This window comes from Mytilus edulis, chromosome 10, assembly GCF_963676685.1.
Source record: "Mytilus edulis chromosome 10, xbMytEdul2.2, whole genome shotgun sequence".
NCBI lineage: Eukaryota > Metazoa > Mollusca > Bivalvia > Mytilida > Mytilidae > Mytilus > Mytilus edulis.
Window position 1 is genome coordinate 23,167,813 of NC_092353.1, and position 21,779 is coordinate 23,189,591.

The following is a 21,779-nucleotide window of genomic DNA, read 5'->3' on the forward strand; positions in this document are numbered from 1 at the left end:
TTCTAAAATGTTATCGGAAATAAGCGTTCAACGTTTGAACTATTATTAAGGGACTGTTCAACAAGTACTGAGTGATTGTCTCCTGGAAAATAAAGTGCATTAAAAGTTATCTGATCCCGTACTTATAAAAATTTTGCCTTGATTTGATGTAAAAAAAAGCGGGAGAAAATACAAATAAAAACCAGTCAAAGAAAAAACAGAAAACACCATGATCAAAACGAAAACCAACATATAGACAAGCAACTGCATCCAACTTGCTATAAATGAATTAAATATTGAGCACCACTAACTTCATCAAAACATTGGGATGGAATAGTATGCAGTTCCTACACCAGTAGTGGAATCTGAAGTAAATATCGTGGATAAGATGATGAAAATGTGAAACATATCCGTAGAAATCTGTGGTCAACCACATCATAATGGCGTCCTTAAAGATTTCGAAAAAGTAAAATAAAAAAAAATACTGAACTCCGAGGAAAATTCAAAACCGAAGGCCCTAATCAAATGGAAAAATCAAAAGCTCTAACGCATCAAACGAATGGATTATAACTGTCATATTCCTGAATTGGTACAGGTATGTTCTTATAACAAAAATGGTGGATTAAACCTAGCTTTTAAGCCAGCGAAAACCACTCACTTGTATGCCAGTCACATCAAATTCCATTTCACCTAAAACATTTTGGTCAATTCGTTTAATAACGGCAACTGTTTATCACATATATCACGCTAGGAAACTGAAGTCCTATGATATCGTTGTAACAAGTAAGTTAGATGTCCATGAAATAGTAACAACCAACAAAACATATGAACCAAATTAATAATCATCCAAAGGCCATCATAAATCTGATGGCAAATGAAAAAAAAAACACAATTTGACAATCTCTGAATCTTCCCGAAACAAATATATTGGGACATTACACAAATATCCATAAAAATGTAGACTATTGTACTTTAAAATTTTGTTCTGGAAAAAATAACTTTTGTATCAATACCTCGTCACAGAGCTAGTCAAGTTAATAATCAGCAATTGGTATAAATGCATAAAGTCAACTAGTAAAAACTACATTTTATTTAACCCCACCACATTCATGCACCCTACCAATACGATGAACTTCGTGTGGCAGTGGTTGTTATTTTATAATATCTTAAATGTATTAAGTTAATTGGATACGTTGGTGTTAGTATTGATGACATATGCTTGTTACTCGTTCACATTTTGTATAGACTTTGGACGATTCAGAATTTGACATGTTGACTGTAAACACAGTTGTCTTTTGTTGCAGCTTGTATGCTGCTCTCTGGATGTTTTAGGTAATAATTAGTTTCTATGTATGTTGCATTGTCGTTTGTTTTTTGTTGCACTTCAGTGTTTTGTTGTTTCGTTGTTTTCATCTTATAAATGATGTGTTTCCCTCGGTTTAAGTTTGTAATTCGAATTTGTTTTCTCGTAATCGATTTATGATCTATGATTTCCTGTTAAAAGTTAAATATTTATCAAAGGTACCAGGATTATAATTTAGTACGCCAGACGCGCGTTATTTATGTTTACTACTGTTGCCTTTATGTAGGTAATTCACTTACAATGTAGGTTTATTTCATCTTCAAGCCATTGTTCCCCTACTAAGTTGTCTATTCTACTTACTAGTACACTTGGTACAATAAAAAAAAACTTGATTATGAATTGTTTAAATAAGGCCTTTGAAAATAGTGAAATTAATTACTTTTGGAGTGTCAAAAACTCGTTGGAAGTACTTGATAAATTGCATGCATATATTGCTGATTGTGAATCTGTTCAAAGTGTCGATTTTTCTACCCTTTTACATCCCTAATTAACTGGGTATTTAAAAAGTCAGAACGCCAGTACATATGTTCAAACTCTTTTAGGTCATTTTTTAGTAGCAATAAACAAAAGAACTATGTCAATTGGAAATGCTTTGATACTATATATGCGCTTGAATTTTTACTTGATAACATTTTTGTTCGCTTTGAAGATTCCGTATATCGTCAAGTTATTGGAATTCCAATGGGGACTAACTGTGCACCACTTATTGTGGATCTGTTTTTGTATTGTTATGAGTTACAATTTATGACTAAAATTAGTAAAAACCCATCGAAACAACATTTGATACAAAAATTTAACAATACTTTTAGATATTTGGATGATATATTGGCTCTCAATAATGACGACATCAGTATGTATACTAAAGAAATTCATCCTGTTGAACTAAATAAAGCTAATACTAACAATGACCACTGACCTTTCCTCGATATTGATATCTATATCATTAACGGAAAGCTTAATACAAAAAATTAATATAAAAGAGATGATTTTTCATTTCCTATCGTTAATTATCCACTTTTAGATGGTGACGTTCTCTTGTCACCATCTTATGGTGTTTATATATCTCAACTTGTACGATTCGCTCGTGTATGTAACAACGTATTATATTTTAGCGAGATAAATTTATATATTAAGATTTAATCATTCAGCATTAAATCAATTTAATAAATTGAGAGTATCGTCTGCTAAACTAGAGATAACTTTTCTTTAATTTTGACGGACTTAAGCGTCTTTTGTTAACCTACATTTTCCATAAGCGGTTTTTATTTGGTATAAAATTGCATGCTTTCCGTGATTTGTTCATTGCGTGATTTGAACTCTGAAGGAACACAAAAACCCACCCTATCCCACCCTTTAGAATATTTTTCTGCTGTTTGTTGTATATTTTCAGATATTGTCAAAAGAAGCGTCATGGATTGGACAGAATGTTACCTGAATACATAGTTTTACTGAAGGGCTGAATTTATCACAGTTGGTGTCTGGTAGCCCAGTTGCCATTTGGAGAAAACATATGATGGTTGCCCTCCAATGTTTTTATCTTGGACATTAATGAGAAATTGTCAATGAATGCAAATTCGTTGGCCGGTTGATACATAGTTGAACTGTCCTAATAAATCCATGACAAAAAATTGCCAAAATTCAAACTTACCATTTGTTGTTTTTTATTATGATCACATATTAGTTTGTCTTACAATTTGTTTACATTTGTATAACGAAGGTAATCTGGAGTCGTTGGAAATATTACGAGGGATTTCAAAGAATTTGGGTTATCTTTTATCTGGTATATCGTATTCCTAAATTGACTTTTGTTGGTTTCTTTCGAATATTTCAAACTTGTCAAAACATTTACTAAATTTTATCATCGGTATAAGGAAATAATTCGTAAATACAACTCAACATGCAGACATCTTATACGTTCAGGTATTTCACATCCAACCTTTTATGTTAATATTCTTTACAAAGCACAAACATGTCAGTATTCACCTCAAAAGCTTACAAAACCTTTAAACAGACTTATTAAGAAGGGATATAGCTACGATGCTGTTGTCAGGTCATTAAAGATTACATATTTTGGCTTTAATATTGATTCACTTATAGGGTCTTTGCATCGGAACTAAACACATTTTTTTTAAAACACAGTTGTTGGCATGACACGGGTTATGTTCTTCTTATATATTTTATGATAGTATGATACTAAACCCATAACGAGAGGGATTGTGCCCGATATTCATATGATGAAGACATAATCTTTCAATCAGTTTAATTGAGGTCTGAAGCTGGCATGTCAGTTAACTTCTAGTAGTCTGTTTTTATTTATGTATTATTGTCTTTTTATTTATTTTCCTTTGTTACATCTTCTGACATCGGACTCGGACTTCTCTTGAACTGAATTTTAATGTGCGTATTGTTATGCGTTTACTCTTCTAGATTGGCTAGAGGTATAAGAGGAGGGTTGAGATCTCATAAACATGTTTAACCTCGCCGCAATTTTGCGCCTGTTCCAAGTCAGGAGCCTCTGGACTTTGTTAGTCTTGTATGATTTTTAATTCTAGTTTCTTGTGTATAATTCGGAGTTTAGTATGACGTCCATTATCACTGTACTAGTATACATATTTTTAAGGGGCGAGCTGAAGACCGCCTCCGGTTGCGGGAGTTTCTCGCTACATTGAAGACACATTGGTGGCCTTCGGCTGTTGTCTGCTCTATGGTCGGGTTGTTGTCGTTTTGACACATTCCCCATTTCCTTTCTCAATTTTACTTGTTGGATTCTGCTTTCATTGTGATAAATCCTACACCTGTCTTTTTCGATTCCTTTCTGATTGCAGTTAATAAATAACTACATATTCTATAAATATATCAACAAACCACTGCCCTTTCCCCAAATGCAAGTTGTCATCTCTAAATGCCAAATGATATGTACCAAATATGTTTTAAAAGTCTTAATAAATATACAATTTCGAAATAAGGGCATGAATAAGCTAATGAAGATTATTTTGAATGAATTTATTAATTTGCAAAGTAGACCGTGTTTCCATATTGATAAATTCCTTCCTTATAACAATGTGGAGATGTGGTACGACTTATATAGCTTATATAACTTGAATTACATTGATATTCAAATACAGTGTTCTCAAATATTAAGTTCTATATACAAATAAATAGATGTATTATTCAAAGAATAAATGCTTGTAATGCCACGAAATCAATAAAATTTTAGTATACAACATTGGAATTAAATAGTATGTGTTCGATACAACAAGAGCAACAGGTAATGAAATTCCTGGCTGTGATACAAGTTCATTAAATACACTAATGAATCTTAGAATGTCTGTAAAATCACTACAACCAACGTCATCTTGATGATTCGACATATATTCTAATGTATGTATTTTTAAGCATACACAGCGGAATCAACAAGGAAAATCTATAAAGACAGAAGAAACTAATGTAAATAATGCGTAGATGGGATAATACTTAATTGTTATAAAACTCAGTAAAAAAAAGTGAAAATATAAGAAAATACAGAAAAATATTCTGAACAGTGAGTATTCGGTTTCCTTTAGTCTTGTTCTTGGAAACAAACAAGCCTACCAAAACACATTTTGTAAATATTACATAAATACAATATTTTAAACACGAACCTAAAGAACAACCAATACTTGCATTAGAGAGCACATACTTTTTTTGTATATCTGCAGATGCGTATACGTAAACATATATGATACGGTTGTTACGTCTTTAAATGACCGACCTCTTATAAAACGTTATGTACAGCGGACGCGCTTTTCGTCTGTAAAGGATACATCAGTGACTCTCGAATCCAAAAAATTCGTAAAAGGTAAAGAAAAGTACGAAGATTTGTGGTGTAGATTTAAATCTATCTTCCCTTTGACAAATAATGCGAGTTTTTTTATACAATGAGATTTGATCGTTTGGTTATAAGACACTCGACCAGAAAGATTTAATTTACACGAGCAGAACAAGAGACCCTTTATAGCTTGTTGTTCGGTGTGAGCTAAGGCTCCATGTTGAAGGCCGTACTTTAACCTATAATGGTTTACTTTTTAAATTGTTATTTGTATGGAGAGTTGTCTCATTGGCACTCACACCACATCTTCCTATATCTATTAAAACTCAAAAAGGATAGGGCTAAAACAAAATATCTTCTTTCAATTAATATGATTTAGGGAAGTATTGATATGTAATATTATATTAATTATGTCTTATGTTAATGTCTTTCGTCATCTCAAAAGTTTTCATGGATAACTTCCTCTTCAAAATTAAAACGGAATGATGTTTTTCGAATTTGTTGGTGAAATTGTGAAAAAGTTATATTATCATCCACTTTTTCAAATACATTAAAGCACGAGCAGATATCTAAATGAGATAGTAATCGAGATATACAATTACATATATGATTTCTTAAGTATGATAGAAGAATGACATAGCTGAAATTTTACATATTATATAATCAATAATTTTATAATCATCACTCATAAGCATTTATAGAGATCATGTGTTGGATTCTGAATATGAAGGATAACGTTTGGTATTTCCCTTTGACTTCAGTCTCGTTTCAGGATCTGCAAAAAATAAATACATAATTTTTATACGGATTAATAATTAAAAAAACAAATTGGGTTTATAGTGACCTTTTGTAAAATTATATGCAATGTTCAGTATATCTCTTTAGATATTTCTTTAATCTTATCATTTTTACAATTTTTCAACAGTTATCCACTTTAAAATAATTTTGATCAATCTAGAAAGAGCTATTTCCCTGCAAATACATAATTGTGTTCGATTGTTTCACCTCACAAGATAGAGTACAAAGCTTTCTCAGAATATACTATACCGGTTTTTTTACGAAACTCGCCGCGGAAATACTTTATAAAAAAAGTAAAATCCCAAAAATACTGAACTCCAAAGAAAATTCAAAACGGAAAGTCCCTAATGCCATCGGTTCAAGGAACATTCCCAGGCGATACCTATCAGAATCATTGAATTCCTTTTTTATTGTTTTTTTTTTAAAGTAAAAACACTGTTCTAAATATTTCTAAAGCACAAAGCTATGATTTTGTAAGTTTTATTTTCTAAAATTAGGAGATATAAACCAATTTGAAAGACTCTTTTTTTTTCATCAAGCTATTGAACAAAAATTGACTTACAAGAAGCATCAATTTCCTTCGATATATCAGTAAACTCTTTTTTACTCTCACTGACCTCTGAGGTGTAGGTATTGGACGTTGCATCTGAAAAATTTGATAAAATGAATTATGAATCAAGTCAACATATAAAATTAAGCATATCGAAACATTAAATCACGCTTGTACGTCTAGTGAAACACTTCAATAGTAAATTGAAAACATGGTATATACTTAATGATACAATTCATTTCAGTTTCTCGTTTTTAAAATTTAAACTACAGCTCTTTTTTATGGAGATATAATTTTTTAAAAGCAACGGTTTCCATAATGTAGTATAATTGTATAGTTAAAAAACCCATGTTATTTCTTCAATTAGTTAGGAAAGTACACACCGCTGGGTTAATTCCTTAGGATTGCATGATCAAACTGTTTCCTCTAACTTAGGATAACAGACATTAAAACAATATTCATTATTGAACAAAACAGAACAGTCTATGTGTTGACAAAAAGAATAGATTTAAGTAGACAGATAGAAAGGACAGGAATTAATACAACATGACAGGTCTGAAATGTCAAAACACCCCTGGTAAGTCATTAAAAACATATGAAAGAGAGTTTAATTAAGTTTTTAGCGCACAACATATATATACAAAAAGAGAAGAGGAAATGAGGGGGCAGTCAGACATAGAATTTTTAGAATCGAAACACCATGGCAACAGAACGAGACGAAGTGACAAAAATATTAATTGAAATATTACATAAAAACAATATTTTAAACACGAACCAACCAATATGATCAATGATTGGTATATGCTAAGTCAGGTTTGTAAAGATTATAAAGAAAAAAGAGAATTAGATATCTGAATAATATTCATAGACTAAATATAATGGCATTAACCATTAAAATGTAACCGTAGTTGTCCTGATAAAGATTTTACTTTGTATACCCCACATACCCATCGATTTTAAAAGCATTTAATTAATTTGCTGCTTTTGAGTGGAGCCACATATATCACACCTGATGCACATTTCGACAATGAGTTTTAGTGATGCTCGATGCCAAACAAATCGAAAACTTGTTATGAAAAAGGAACAGCTTATATAAAAAAGGACAAACAGTATAACCAAAACCGGGAGGTAATCAGATTTTTCCTTGATTGGGTTATCTTTTTATTTAAAATTAGAAGTCATAACAACAAACATAAAATCTAAGTATCATTTCTTAGTAGTAGTAGTATTTGTAAATGAAAGCTTTATTTTTGATTTTGATTAAGAACAGCTTTATGATAATGAGAAGATATGGCATGATTGCAAATTAGATAACATCTTCCAGAATCCAAATGATCTTTGTTAATCAACTATTCTCTTCTGATAAAAATACCAAAATGTCAACGATAGTACATGTATATAAATAGAGGCATATTGATATTAACAATTTACTAGTCATATCATTTTTTTGTTATGCATTTACTGATTTCATATCATTGATAGATACCTCATATTTTTTTTATTCTATTAAAACCGATTTTCATTTAAAAAAGGGAGACTCAAAAATTTCAAATTAACAGATAAAATATGAAAACAACAACATAGTCAATATGAAGATTAGTCAATAAAAAGTTTATACATGCCCAAAATACATGTATTTTATTCAGTCAAATCTATTATGGCCATTTGATAGAGTAAAAATCATTTGAAATATTTCCCTGGGGGTCTATAAATTATATCATGCACTTTATATCATTATGATCTCCTCCTAGTTATACGTTTATATCTTTTAAGGCTTGACTTGATGGTCTCAATGATCAACTTTTATTATATTTGAATAGCAAAAGACATTCGAATGAATTAAATTATTTTATTCCCATGATTAAATGATCTAATATCTATTTATAATTTTATGGATTTTTGAACATTGTTAGAACTAAAACAAGCACACCCAGACATAACAAGAATGTTAAAAGAAAAACAGAAAATACAATACTTAGACGAAATAGACTATGCACATATTTACATAATTGTCTGCAAACAAATTGCTTTTCATCAACCAAGATTACTAATGTTACTATAAGTTAAATCTAAATAATCATAGTCATGTTAAAAAAAAAATATGCTCGCTTGCCCAGATTTTGTTTCAAAATTGTCATTGGTTTTCAATAATCTTGGTTGTTTAAGAAAGAGAAAGTAAGACACACAATCAAGTATACCCTTTACCTCTTGATCTCGTATCAATAGTCCTCTCTACAATGATTACAAATAAGCATATACATATGAGTTATATAGAAGATGCAATAGAAAGGTTGAAACATGCGTTTAATGTGATTCTTCATCAATGCAATGTTTGAAATTATTATCATATCTACAAGTTTTTATTTAGATGAAACAGAAAAGATGAACATTCGTATAATGTGATTCTTTATGAATGTAATTACAGATAATCGTTGAGATGACCAATGATAATCTGTTTATCGATATTTTACCTATGACGACGTTGTCAATTTCAAGTCAATTTCATTGACAACGCCGCGTGCTCCTTAGTTTCTAGCCATGCTTTGTCATATCACTCGACTCTGCTGAGAAAGGAAATGATCAGTCAACATGATCAAAGGAAATTTTTTTAAAATAGCGATAAATCAGTTAATACATGGTTTGCATGTTAATAACAGAAATATGAGCTAGGATAAAGCTGCATCATATACACTGTAAGCAAAGCATTTGATGGTATTTTAAATCATTCAGATGTTCATGAGATTTCCCAGATTCATGAAATTCAAAATCAAATATTATGATGAGTTGTACATTCAAATCAATATTAGGATACACAAGCAGATATACCAGCACTTATTTTATATACCATAAGTATATAAATGAGAAGAAATGCTTAAAGATACCTGACGAAGAAATTAGATTTTATCCATTACACATCCAGAAATTTAGATTAGTCTGTGATCGTCATCTTTATTTGGATGTAAGTTCTTACCAAGGTTAGGAATTTTGATTGTATTTTCCCATTTCCCGTAAAATCATGCATGAGTTATAATTTCAAAATTTCTTTATTTTCAAGATTATTCTATTGAATAAAAAATATAGTCTTCAAGCAAAACTTAATATTGTCTTGATGAAAATCTCCCTGTCATCTCTAAGATAATTCATTCTTCGAAAAGATATATATTAATAAGTGAACACTATACAAATAAATGTTTAAATACACTAAAAGCATATATACCTTTACTCATGGTAGGTCCACTGTATTTTGGTGGTGCACGTCCAAACTTTCTCTTCCACGCTTGCTGTGCCTCTGTTTTCAACAGACAATAGAATATAAATATGAATAGTCCTTGGAGAGAGTTGAATATCGTAAACAGATACTGAAACACTATTCCTCCACCATCAATGGAAAATATTGCAAATGCCCATGTTAATCCAAGAAGAACGATTAAAGCAATTGCACCTTTAAGTCTCTGTGATATGCTGCTTTTATTGTCAGATTTAGTTATTTTCTTCGATGAACCATTCAATAGAACTCTGAACACTAATACAAAACAAATACAGTTAAGAATTAGAATGATCCCAACTGGTGCCAAAAATGCCGAATAGAATGGTACCGGAGACAACCAGCATCTATAAAATGGAAAAAAAATATACTTCAAAGACTTAAATTCTTTCAAATTTGAACAACCTTTAGTGATGTATCTTTTCACAGAATAAAAACTTTTTCAACACTTTACCATTTTATTAGAACAATACATTTTACAAAAATTAAAAACTGTTACATATTTGTTTGTTTTTAAAGTAATTAAGATTATAGCACAATAATGACTGCTCTACCCTATTTTTGAAATTTTTTCCTATTGTGCCTGTTTGTATTGTTCAAATCTTTGTCAATATAATAGAACTTTATGCGACTGTCATACAAATGACAGGTTTAGCTAGCTATAAAACCAGGTTTCATCCATCATTTTTTGCATAAGAAAATGCCAGTATCAGGAATATGACAGTTGTTCTCCATTCCTTTCATGTGTTTGAGCTTTTGACTTTGCCATTTGACTTTCCTTTTTGAATTTTCCTCGGAGTTCGGTATTTTTAAAAAAATTATTTCTTTTTTATATTGTGTGCGGTATACGATACAAAAATGAAAATAATATTTAGAAAATTTGGTACGCTCGGAGCGCTCAAGCAAAACTAAAATTAAAATCTATCCACTTAAGCCCAACACCGCATGACAGAAGTTTCTCATTAATTCCTACATTCTTCAACGAAGAAGAAAGATATAATATCAATCAGGTAAGTATCGAAGTATTGAAAAGTGAAGGCATCCTTAATATCATAAGGACGAAACATATTTTACTACCTACTTTACAAGTTTGTAAACAGACTTTGTATCTAAAGGTTGAAGTATCTTAAAATTCAAAGTATCTGCATTTAAGAAAGAATAGTAGTCTAATAATCTCCATGTTCTTGACAGACTCAGCGGCTCCATAAAAGTATCGTACAGAAAACGATAAGTGTGAAAGAATGTTCCCGAACAAGCGATTCTTTAAAATACTACACGGGCATCGTTTGAATTGAATAAATTACTTTAAAAAAATATTCAAGTTGTGAATATTCTCTTACTTAACTTTTTTCGAGTAGAAAGCTATATATTTGAAGTTTGAACATGAATCAATGAATTATTCATATCCCTGGGTTAAAAAATGACCAACAGATCCGTTCATTTACATAACATTAGGCACCTGTCAAGTTAATGAAGTTGAATTAACTTAAAATATATGCATTTTACATTTGCTATTGTTCAGAAAACGCATTCAGACAGAAAGCAAATCGGACGATACCAAAGGGATATTCAAAACTTATCAGTCGAAGAGAAGATTACAACGCAATGATAAAAATAAGGAAGACAACGAAAAGACAAATACAAATTATAAAAAAAACACTTCATAGAAACTAACAATGAGCAACACGAGCTCCATAAAAGCACTGGGTATGATGTCATATGCGCCGGAAATGTAAAAATATTCTGCTCCAAGTGTGGCATCCAACTTGCTGTTCATGGTTTGTAAACATTATATATATGATTACGTGATAAAACTGATTCGATGATGTCATATTTGCGAAATAGGATACGACAATTGGAACATATACGTGGTCATCAATGACATATATTCCATAGAGGTCAACCGACCTGCGATGGCGTTAGTTAATCGTCCAAAGAAGTACGTAAATTTTACGACTTGGAACCCTTGGAAATATGCTTCCTTGTAAGAAGTAAGACCAGAAATGATGACAGGATACGCACGCTTTGAATATTATATCAATTGAGGAGTAAAACCACTATTTATGCAGGCGCTGCTGGATTGTTTATATATAGAAACGGAAAGTATACAATTGGAAAGCTGAAATTACATCTTCTGTTGTTAAGGTTTGTTTTTACAGACCGTAATTGTCAAGGTATAGATGGAAGTCATGATATGAGGAAATTGAATTATATTTGCAGTATCCTTTTGGAGGTTGGAGATCAATAATGCCATTTAACTTTGCATCATTTAATAAGAGGACATGATCTGTATAGCGGAACGTGAAGTAAAATGCTTAAGGAGCTCCTGAATGAAGTTCGCCTTGTATGAGTAAAGGTGTAAGTCGACTAAAAGAGGAGCACTTTTGGTTCCCATGCTTTAGACATCAAGTAGCATAGAATAAGCCAATACTGTTTAGATTGATTTGAAATAGTAGAATAACGTATAACGTTTTTTTGATAAATAAAATAATTTGTTTCAAAGGAAATAACAATGCATAACAAATCACATTGCACTTGAACTTTTATTGTACATGTGTTTCCCTCGTTTTTGTTTTTGTTAATCAATTTATGTCAGTTGGCTACCACTGTTGCCTTTTTATGAGGCCATTTACCATACAATTTAATAATTATGTACTTTTTGAGTAAATTAGTTTTTATCACATTTTACGTACATTCCACCTGCTTGTTGTCCATAATTGTTTGTAGAATTAATACCCAGTGTAGCTGCCACAATGATTAACGGCATACCTACAATTACAAACACATAGGTGAGTCATATGTTCTAGCTTTTAGACGTGTTAGGAATATTTATACTGCAATCAGCTATTTTACTATACAGATAAAGCTATACGTATAAACGTTAGCTTTATACGTCAATGACCTCAACTCATCTATAAGCCCCGCCTACTTACAACGTCACGTCACAACCATGACAACGTGTAGTAACAATGGTCAAACTTTTATGAATTTAAACCTGTTATGTCTTCAAATTGGTAATTTATATACCATGTTTATCAAATGTTATTAATTAAATTCATTTTCCCTTTCTAATTCCTTAAATTGTCAATGCTTACCGCCTAGACTACGCTCATAGGGAAATACCCCAAAATGGTACCCCAAGGGGGAAATTCCAAACACTTTTTTTTTATAATATTTGTTTCATATTTTTATTTTTTTTTAATTTTTTTTATCGATTTCAGTATAAAAACAATATACGTATAGTGTCTTGAAATATGAAATTTATTTGTATTCGGCACGAAACGGGAAAATGCTCGGTAGAACCTCGCATTATCCCGTTTCTAAGCCTCATACACATAAATTTCATATTTCAAGACACTATACGTATATTGTCTAAGTATATACCCGATGCTGATGTTGTCAAATTAGACTTTAAATGCATAATGACTATTATCATATACTTAGACTAAATAACATATAAATTTTACCGTATGATAATAGCCTTAAATTGACGTAAATTCCATATTTTTCGAATTGGTGCTTAGCGGGCTGATATGAAAAGTTTATCACATGCTTTGATTGTTATCACATGCCTTTCCGTAACGTTATCACATGGCATTCCGGTAATACTCGGCCAATTCCGGAAAATACACCTCAATGCTACGTTTTCAGTGAAAAACATTAGAAAGTAGTGTACAAAACAATTACTTGAATACTGGAAAGTATATAGATTAAAATAATAAAATAATAATAATAATAAAAAAAAACCAAACAAACAAACTATTTAATAAATACATTTTTTAAGTTTTTCTGAAACATTATTTAGAAAGTTTCTTTAAAAAGTTGACTTTTCCAAACAATGATCATTCTGTATATTGTTAAATTATTTTTTTGTCGATTCGTTCATATTAAAATGTTTTTTTTTTCTCTCTCTCTGTTAAGGCATATGATAAAAAAGTATCAATTTTTGGGTCCGACGGCCGTGAACTTTTTTACTCTTTAAACTTCGGGAACCACGTAAAAGGATCAATAAATGAATCTGTTATTTTTCTCTACTGTTGAAGCATATGATAAAAAGATCATAACATGTCATTTTTCATATCGCATGTATTATCAGCCCTCGGTCAATATCAGCCCTCGAGCCATGCGGCTCTTGGGCTGATATTGAACCTAGGGCTGATAATATATGCGATATGAAAAATGCCATGTAATAATCTGATATTTCAACACATATTCAAAAATATTTTTATGAAACAAAATGTTTTCTTAAATTTTTGTGTAGATCAAATGTGACTTACAGCCATCGTTCGAATAGGAGGGATTTTCTAAATGAAGAGAGCTATATATGTAGCCAAAACATTTAAACAAATAGAATTCGTTATATCTATATTCTGTTCAAATGAAACTATATTAAATTTACTGACAAATATCACAAATAGATGTTGCATAATTTTGATCAAAAGTAAATCTTTATCATCTTATTCGTTGGTAAGACATGAGGCATATGATTTCTACATAAACATCCTTTTTACTGATGGTATCAGATTAAACAGTAGTTTGAAATAACTAGAGGCTCTAAAGAGCATATGTCGCTCACCTTGGTCTATGTGAATATTAAACAAAGGACACAGATGGATTCATGACAAAATTGTGTTTTGGTGATGGTGATGTGTTTGTAGATCTTACTTTACTAAACATTCTTGCTGCTTACAATTATCTCTATCTATAATGAACTTGGCCCAGTAGTTTCTGTGAAAAATTTTATGAAAATTGTTAAAAATTGACTATGAAGGGTAATAACTCCTTAGGGGGTCAATTGACCGTTTTGGATTTTGACCTGATCAACAGTGTAACCCTTTGTCAGATTTGCTCTAAATGCTTTGGTTTTTGAGTAAAAAGCCAAAATCTGCATTTTACCCCCTATGTTTTATTTTTAGCCATGGCGGCCATCTTGGTTGGTTGGCCGAGTTATCGGACATATTGTTTAACCTAAATACCCCAATGATGATTATGGCCAAGTTTGGTTTAATTTGGCCCAGTAGTTTCAGAGGAGAAGATTTTTCTAAAAGATTACTAAGATTTTCGAAAAATGGTTAAAAATAGACTATAAAGGGCAATAACTCCTAAAGGGGTCAACTGACCATTTTGGTCATGTTGACTTATTTGTAGATCTTACTTTGCTGAACATTATTGCTGTTTACAGTTTATCTCTATCTATAATAATACGCGAAATTTGATATCCACGAAAATAAATGAATCCACAATAGTTGAAGTTGACTTTAAAGAGAACAAAACTCGTGGGATTTTGTCTATATGTGTTACATTTTAGTGTTATGTCGTTGTTCTCCTCTTATATTTAATGCGTTTCCCTCGGTTTTAGTTTGTTATCCCGATTTTGTTTTTTGTCCATGGATTTATGAGTTTTGAACAGCGGTATACTACTGTTGCCTTTATAAGTCAGCATTTGCAAGTACAAATAAATATTGTTTGTGCATATAAGAGAACATATGATAATTCTAGAAAAACAGGTATATTGTTAATTATATCAGCTCAGTTTGACCCAAGCGTTTTCCTGAAAATTCAGCAAATATGTTCTTTTATCAAAAAGGAAAACTCACCCCATCCAAAAAGACAACATTTTAACAGAAAATGTGAAAAATATGTGTTGAAAACTTTAATCAGCGCAAGGTACATGTAAAAAGCTTCAATCAACATCCAACACATAGCTGATAGCAGGACATAATGTAGAGCTACAGCAACTATCTGTAAATAGATAAGTGTTTTTATTTTTATTTTTGATGGTTCTATATATGTCAACTATTTGTACCTCTTCCAAGCTTACAATGAGGACAATTACAAAAATAAATGCATATTGTAACTAACATGTAGGAAAATGTATCTGTTTATCAACGAAAATCAAAGCAATTGGATTTAAAAAAAAGACAATAAGGCGCACTAATGAAAGGAATATGGTTGCATTTCATAAAATACGTGACCGAAAACCGATATTTTATTCAGATTCATCGAAGAACAATGACTTGTGTTTGAATTGATTAAAATAGTCTAGTACGTCTGTGTAAGTAATTGTTTTTTAAAATTATATAGACTTTCTAGATCTAAATAATTATTACTTGGAAACAGGTGACTTAAAATGTTATTAAATTTCCCATTCTAGTTCAGAGTATTGACATATGCAAATTATTACCTTACAGCCGATATAATTATCTAAGGTGTATTCCTGCATGCCAACAAGGAATATTACATTCGTTACAGCTAAAGCCATACACAGATTTATCAATATCTTGGAAGGGTTATTTACTCTTAATTTTCTGAAAAGTAAATCACACATTTATGTAAATATCTCATGAAAATATCAAGTCATTTGTTAAAAGAGATCTTAATTTATGAAATTTCTTGCTTCTTCTTTTTCTCCATAACTAATATTCGTTTTGCCAAAGACAGCTTAAGTAGTCTATTCCTAGGGTAGAAAACCCTCAGTCAATGATAACTCATGTCATATAGAAGTGATGACTTCGAAGCTATTATTCAACATTCAACAAGGGAAAAATATACATCGATTACATCTAAAATTAGCAAAAATGTATACTAGTAAACGTTCAATTGGTATCCAAGCAATTTTCGAAAAATGTAACAAACTTTTACCTAGTAATTTATTTTCTAAATTAAAAAAATCTGATTAGATAACTATCTTAAACTCTACACTAGATAATTGGCAGTGATATCAGATAGGCCGGAAGGATACTCAACATACTGTTTCCGTTTTTTCCCGTTTAATTGGTTTGCAATTAAAGGCGATAGTTTATGATAGCTGTTAATGAGGCATAAGATTCAATTATTCAGTTTGTTAATATTATAAAATTACTATTAAATATGGTAATACAAAATCATTAAGTTATCGCTTGAAAGTAACCCACCAGCATATGTTCAAACAATTAATGTCTCTTTAGTAATGATCGAGACCGAAATATTTAAAAAATCAAAACCTAAATAATGTCATGCCAGTACCGAAATATCTGCTACTGAGCTTATAAACTCGGAAACTAAAGGTCAACTAGCAGATGTATCGACCAAGTGGTAGTGATACCAATTTTTAAGCAAAAGATACGTATTTCGATTATTAAAAAATGTCTCTTTAGAGATGCTCGATGCGAAAATATACGAAATATTTGAAAATCCAAAACCTCTAAAAAACGATTGAACAGCTGGTCAACACAAAGAGGACATCAACTTTAGCCTTAGGAGTCAAATTTGAAATGATGTAAGTAAGGACACGAAGAGCACACCATTACATAAAAGAGGGACGAAAGATACCGGAGGGGCAGTCAAACTCATAAATCGAGAAAAAAAAACTGACAACGCCATGGCTAAAAAATGAAAAAGAAAAAGTATAGTAGACATGACACAACATAGAAAACTAAAATATAAGCAACACGAACCCCACCAAAAACCAGGGTGATCTACGTAAATGTCATTAAACTGCAGCAGAAAATATTCTTTAGTATATTTTTTAAAAACTACTTTACATATATAAAAAGTAAAATCAGAAAATACTGAACTCCCGAGTCAAATTCAAAACGGAAAGTCCCGTATCAAATGGCAAAATCAATTGATAAAACACATCAAACAAATGGACACCAACTGTCATATTCCTGACTTGGTACAGGCACTTTCAAATGTAGAAAATTGTAGATTGAACCTGGTGTTATAGCCCTTAACCTATCACTTGTATGACAGTCGCATCAAATTTCATTACATTTACAACGTTGCGTGAACAAAACAGCCATACTAGGTAAAATTATCATAGGGGTATACAAGCTATGAGAAGGCAACAAAATGGCAACAAACCAATAAGGTAAAATGTCTTTTTAAATGAATAACAGATTAATCCTGTTAGAGAATTTAACTGTTACCATCACAAGTATCATCGTCGTCACATATATGAAGAATTAAATAAAAGATCACAATTCATTCTTCGTGTGACAAGTCTTGTATTTTTCGTAATGCATGGTCCAATTTAATCAATCTAAATATTAAGAGCTTCGATAAGTATATACTTTTTGAGTAAAAATACAAACATGGAATTATGTAAATTAGCATTTCTTCAGCCCTTTTTTATGAATTACTTATACTGATATTGAAGATCTTATCACTTTTAATTAATTGTTTTTAAATGTTAATATTTGAAGCTAAGTATCATATTTAACCCCGCACATTCTGTATGTATGTGTCTGTCCAAGTCAGGAGCCTGTTTTTCAGTGGTTGTCGTTTGTTGATGTGTGACACATTTTTTTTCGTTATTTTTTTTGTACATCAATTACGCCGTTAGTTTTCTCGTTTGAAATGTTTTACTTTTATCATATTGGGGCCTTTTATAGCTGACTATGTTGTATCGGCTTTGCTCATTGTTGAAGGCCGTACAGTGATCTTAATTTGTTAATTCCTGTGTCAATTGGTCTCTTCGTCTCATTGGAAATCATACCACATCTTTTTACAAATACTATTTTTGATGTTCCCTTAAGATCACAGGAAACGATTTTTAACTTTTGAAATTCTGGTTCTAAAATATCATTTATATGATGGATCAAGGCTAAAAAATATTTTGTGATGTTTTGATTAGTCGGATTTTAGCGTACTTGTCTAAAATTGCGTTCATTAAACTCACCTAAACATAAAATAAGTAAGCAGTGTTAATAACAGACCCAAAAGAGACACACCACATCCTATGTAGGAAATATAAGTCAAGGCTAGTTTATTTGCTTCAGACAAACTTCCACCAGTTTGGTAGATATCCTGAAATAAACATTATACATATAAAACATTGTTGTTGTTATTGGTTTTGGTAGACGACTTACTTATGTAGTAATAGCGCCTTAAATTCATATAACATAAATATTATATATATATACTTTCAGTCCTTAATTTATTTTTAGTATTACGTTTTGGCGAGTTATTATATCAAACTTTGGCGAACATGGTTGACTGAATTACTAAGAAATATATATATATATATATATATATTGAGAGACAAAACAAAACAAAAAAACAACCACATAACAGAAGGTACATGTAATAGGAAAATGAAAAAAAAAGCAAATGATAGTCCCTAATGAAATGCATTATTAATTGATAGGTATCTTAAAATTGTTTAGAAATGTTATCTGGTTGTTCACCTTTGTGTCGTCTGTCATATACTTATATAAAAAAAAGTATAGTTAGAAACAAGACAATGTGCTAGTTAAAGGCTACCAATGTAAGGACGTCACCCTCGATTGATGTAGCAAATAAAGAATCCTTAAGTAAGGATTGGTTGTAGTTTTTCCTTTTCCATAATGGCAAGATTCATCAATTCATTCCAAATAAATTTCCAAAGAAATACTGGTATTTAGTGATTCCGCATTCCCTGACGAGAAAAAAAAAATTCTGTCATTGAACGAGGAATCATCCCTACCTACACCCTTAATCGCCTATTTAGATATATATTTATATAATATATAAATGGAGCAAAAATAGAAAAATATGAAAAAATATAATACCAGTATATTATTAAAACAATGACATTGTTTGATTTTGTTGTAAGTACAGAGAATGTCAGCGAAACAGAAGTGCTGGGATGTGCATATATATAATTATACAATAATTTGTGTGTGTTTGTCTAACTGACTTCCTCTAGTACAAATTTTAAATTTAATCATGTTATTATCATAGAAAAGGATTTAACTCTTGTTTCTATTCTAATAATGTATGAGCGTAGTGATTGTGTTTGTCTATTTTTCTTATTTTCTATCAATACGAATATGACTATAGTTGTCAGTTTATAAAAATCTGAGAAGACATATTGTATTTTCCTTTAATCTTTAAACATATAACATTAAATAATTAAGATGAATGTTTGTGGCACTTTCATAAAAAAAAATGCCTGTAGCAAATGTTTCTATTGTTATATATAAATGAGCATAGTGTGTTGTTTTTGTTGTCTTTTAAAAAATATGACTGCAATTTTCCAATGTAGAGAATCTTAAAGTGAAGTTGTATTTTCCCTTAATATGTACTGTTAACTTATCTAGTATACTAATCTTCAATAGATCAGAGTATTAAAATTGAATGTTGATACTTGTTAAAATTAAATGCGTGCATTTCATGGTCAATTGGTACTGGTGTTTGAAAGGTGAATGATTTACTGATGTATGAAAAAAAGACGCTCAATGGACTGACACAAAGGTGAAGTGTGCATTGCACTTGTGACTTGCTTGTGATTATTCTATATATATTTAAAAAGGAAATTATTTCATATTCGGGTGAGTTTTTCATTTATCTTTAATCTTACTTGTTGTATACTGACTTTATGAAATAATTTACCTTAGGGACCGTCTGAGAAATAATTCATATACACTAGTTCTAAATACATAATTATTTGTTTTATAATCTCTAAACTAAAGCTAAATGACACTTATACATGTAGTTGAGAGTCTTCCTATTTTCTTATAAGTATATTAGTTTTCCGTAGATAGTTATGCACGGGACTAAAGGTGTGTCTGTATCCGGATAGCAGGTGTTTCAATGAGAGATCTACGACTCCATTATTTTTAAGCGTATCAAACATCTGTTTACGTTGCACATCATATTTTGAGCAGACTAATAGAAAGTGTACAACATCGTCTGTGACTTTGCAGTTTTCACAAATTTCATTCGGGCTTTTCCCTATTTTGTGAAGATATTTATTGACATAAATAGAGCCAGATCTTAATCTGAATATTATTCGTTCATTTTCTCTATTCATTTGTGGAATAGTAATCTTAAATGATACATCATTTGGAAGGAGTGTAGTAATCTTCCCTTTGGGTTGTCTGACCACTGTTTTTGCCAACTTTGTTTTAAAATGTTTTTTGTTAAACATTAGATGTCTTCTTTATATAGGAGAATATGACAATCTATAGTATCTTTATTAAGAGCCACTTTGGCAGTCTGGTCTGCAATTTCATTTCCTAGAATTCCGACGTAGCTTGGGATCCACTCAAATATTACGTTACTACCTAGTTTGACTAACTGGTTGTATAAAAATATAATGTCGTACAATAAATAATGTTTTACCTTAAATAAATACATGTAACTCTTTAAGGCTTAGAGAGCTGATAAAGAGTCGGCAAACACATTAACATTATTTGGTTTAAATTCTTCTAACCATATAAGAGACAAAAATATTGCCATAAGCTCACAAAATTGACATATTCTTAGGCAGTTTGAAACCTTTTTTTATTCCCATTTCAGGTATTGCAAATGCAAATGAGGTTTTATTAGAACATATAAAACATAGAAATATTCATTATTGAATTGAACTTTCAGCAGGTTATGGCGACTTAATGATAAAAACACCCATAAAATAACAATATGTCACCCGAATTTCTTTCGGTGTTATATATTATTACAGAAGAAAATGAGGTTTAGAAATACGTAAACTGCGTCTTTTCTCTAGGATGATATAGTTTTACCCTACATCGTATCACTGTATGAAGTAGTATTGTAAAAGCTGAACATAAAATATTTTAAGAGAATTATATTACTATTCAAAAGGTTCGTGTTGTATTAGCCATATATTTTTCTACGTTGTTGGATATTTCAATAACTTAATTGTTGTCTTTCATGTTTATTATTTGTTCATGACATTTATTTATAGTTCGTTCACGATTGATTGCTTCTGTAGTACAATGTTCTATCAGGTCATGAATTTTATATGTCTCATATTTGTGTTGCTTTTAATATATTTTTTGATAGGCTGATTTTGCAGTGTTATATTTTTGAAAGTGGTATCTAAATTGTTCCTTCGACCAGGGTACTTCATGTCTATTCATAGTTATCAAACAGATCGCATTTTAATTTAAGGTAAATAATTTGTTGTTTGGACATTTACAAAAGGAACCATATATACAATGGCGTTGCAAGTTTGTTTTTACTTAAGAGTGTGAATGATCATTTGGTATCGTTCGCCTAAAGAATGTTGCATGTTTATCATTTTGTCATT

General features: G+C 30.7%; 1 protein-coding gene across 2 annotated transcripts in view; it reads right to left on the minus strand.

Annotated features, from left to right (window-relative positions):
- Positions 1-5,475: 5,475 nt before the first annotated feature.
- Positions 5,476-21,779, minus strand: part of LOC139490663 (adhesion G-protein coupled receptor G6-like) — a 77,536-nt gene continuing 61,232 nt past the window's right edge. The window contains exons 20-27 of one of the 2 annotated variants that reach the window (XM_071277574.1): positions 18,426-18,553; positions 15,948-16,071; positions 15,361-15,505; positions 12,457-12,532; positions 9,716-10,110; positions 8,704-8,730; positions 6,511-6,594; positions 5,476-5,925 (exon numbers count right to left, since the gene is read on the minus strand). In XM_071277574.1, coding sequence (XP_071133675.1) covers positions 5,855-5,925; positions 6,511-6,594; positions 8,704-8,730; positions 9,716-10,110; positions 12,457-12,532; positions 15,361-15,505; positions 15,948-16,071; positions 18,426-18,553 — 1,050 coding nt within the window. In that variant the 3' untranslated portion in view covers positions 5,476-5,854. The remainder of the gene's footprint in view (positions 5,926-6,510; positions 6,595-8,703; positions 8,731-9,715; positions 10,111-12,456; positions 12,533-15,360; positions 15,506-15,947; positions 16,072-18,425; positions 18,554-21,779) is intronic. The other variant, XM_071277575.1, reaches the window with a different exon arrangement.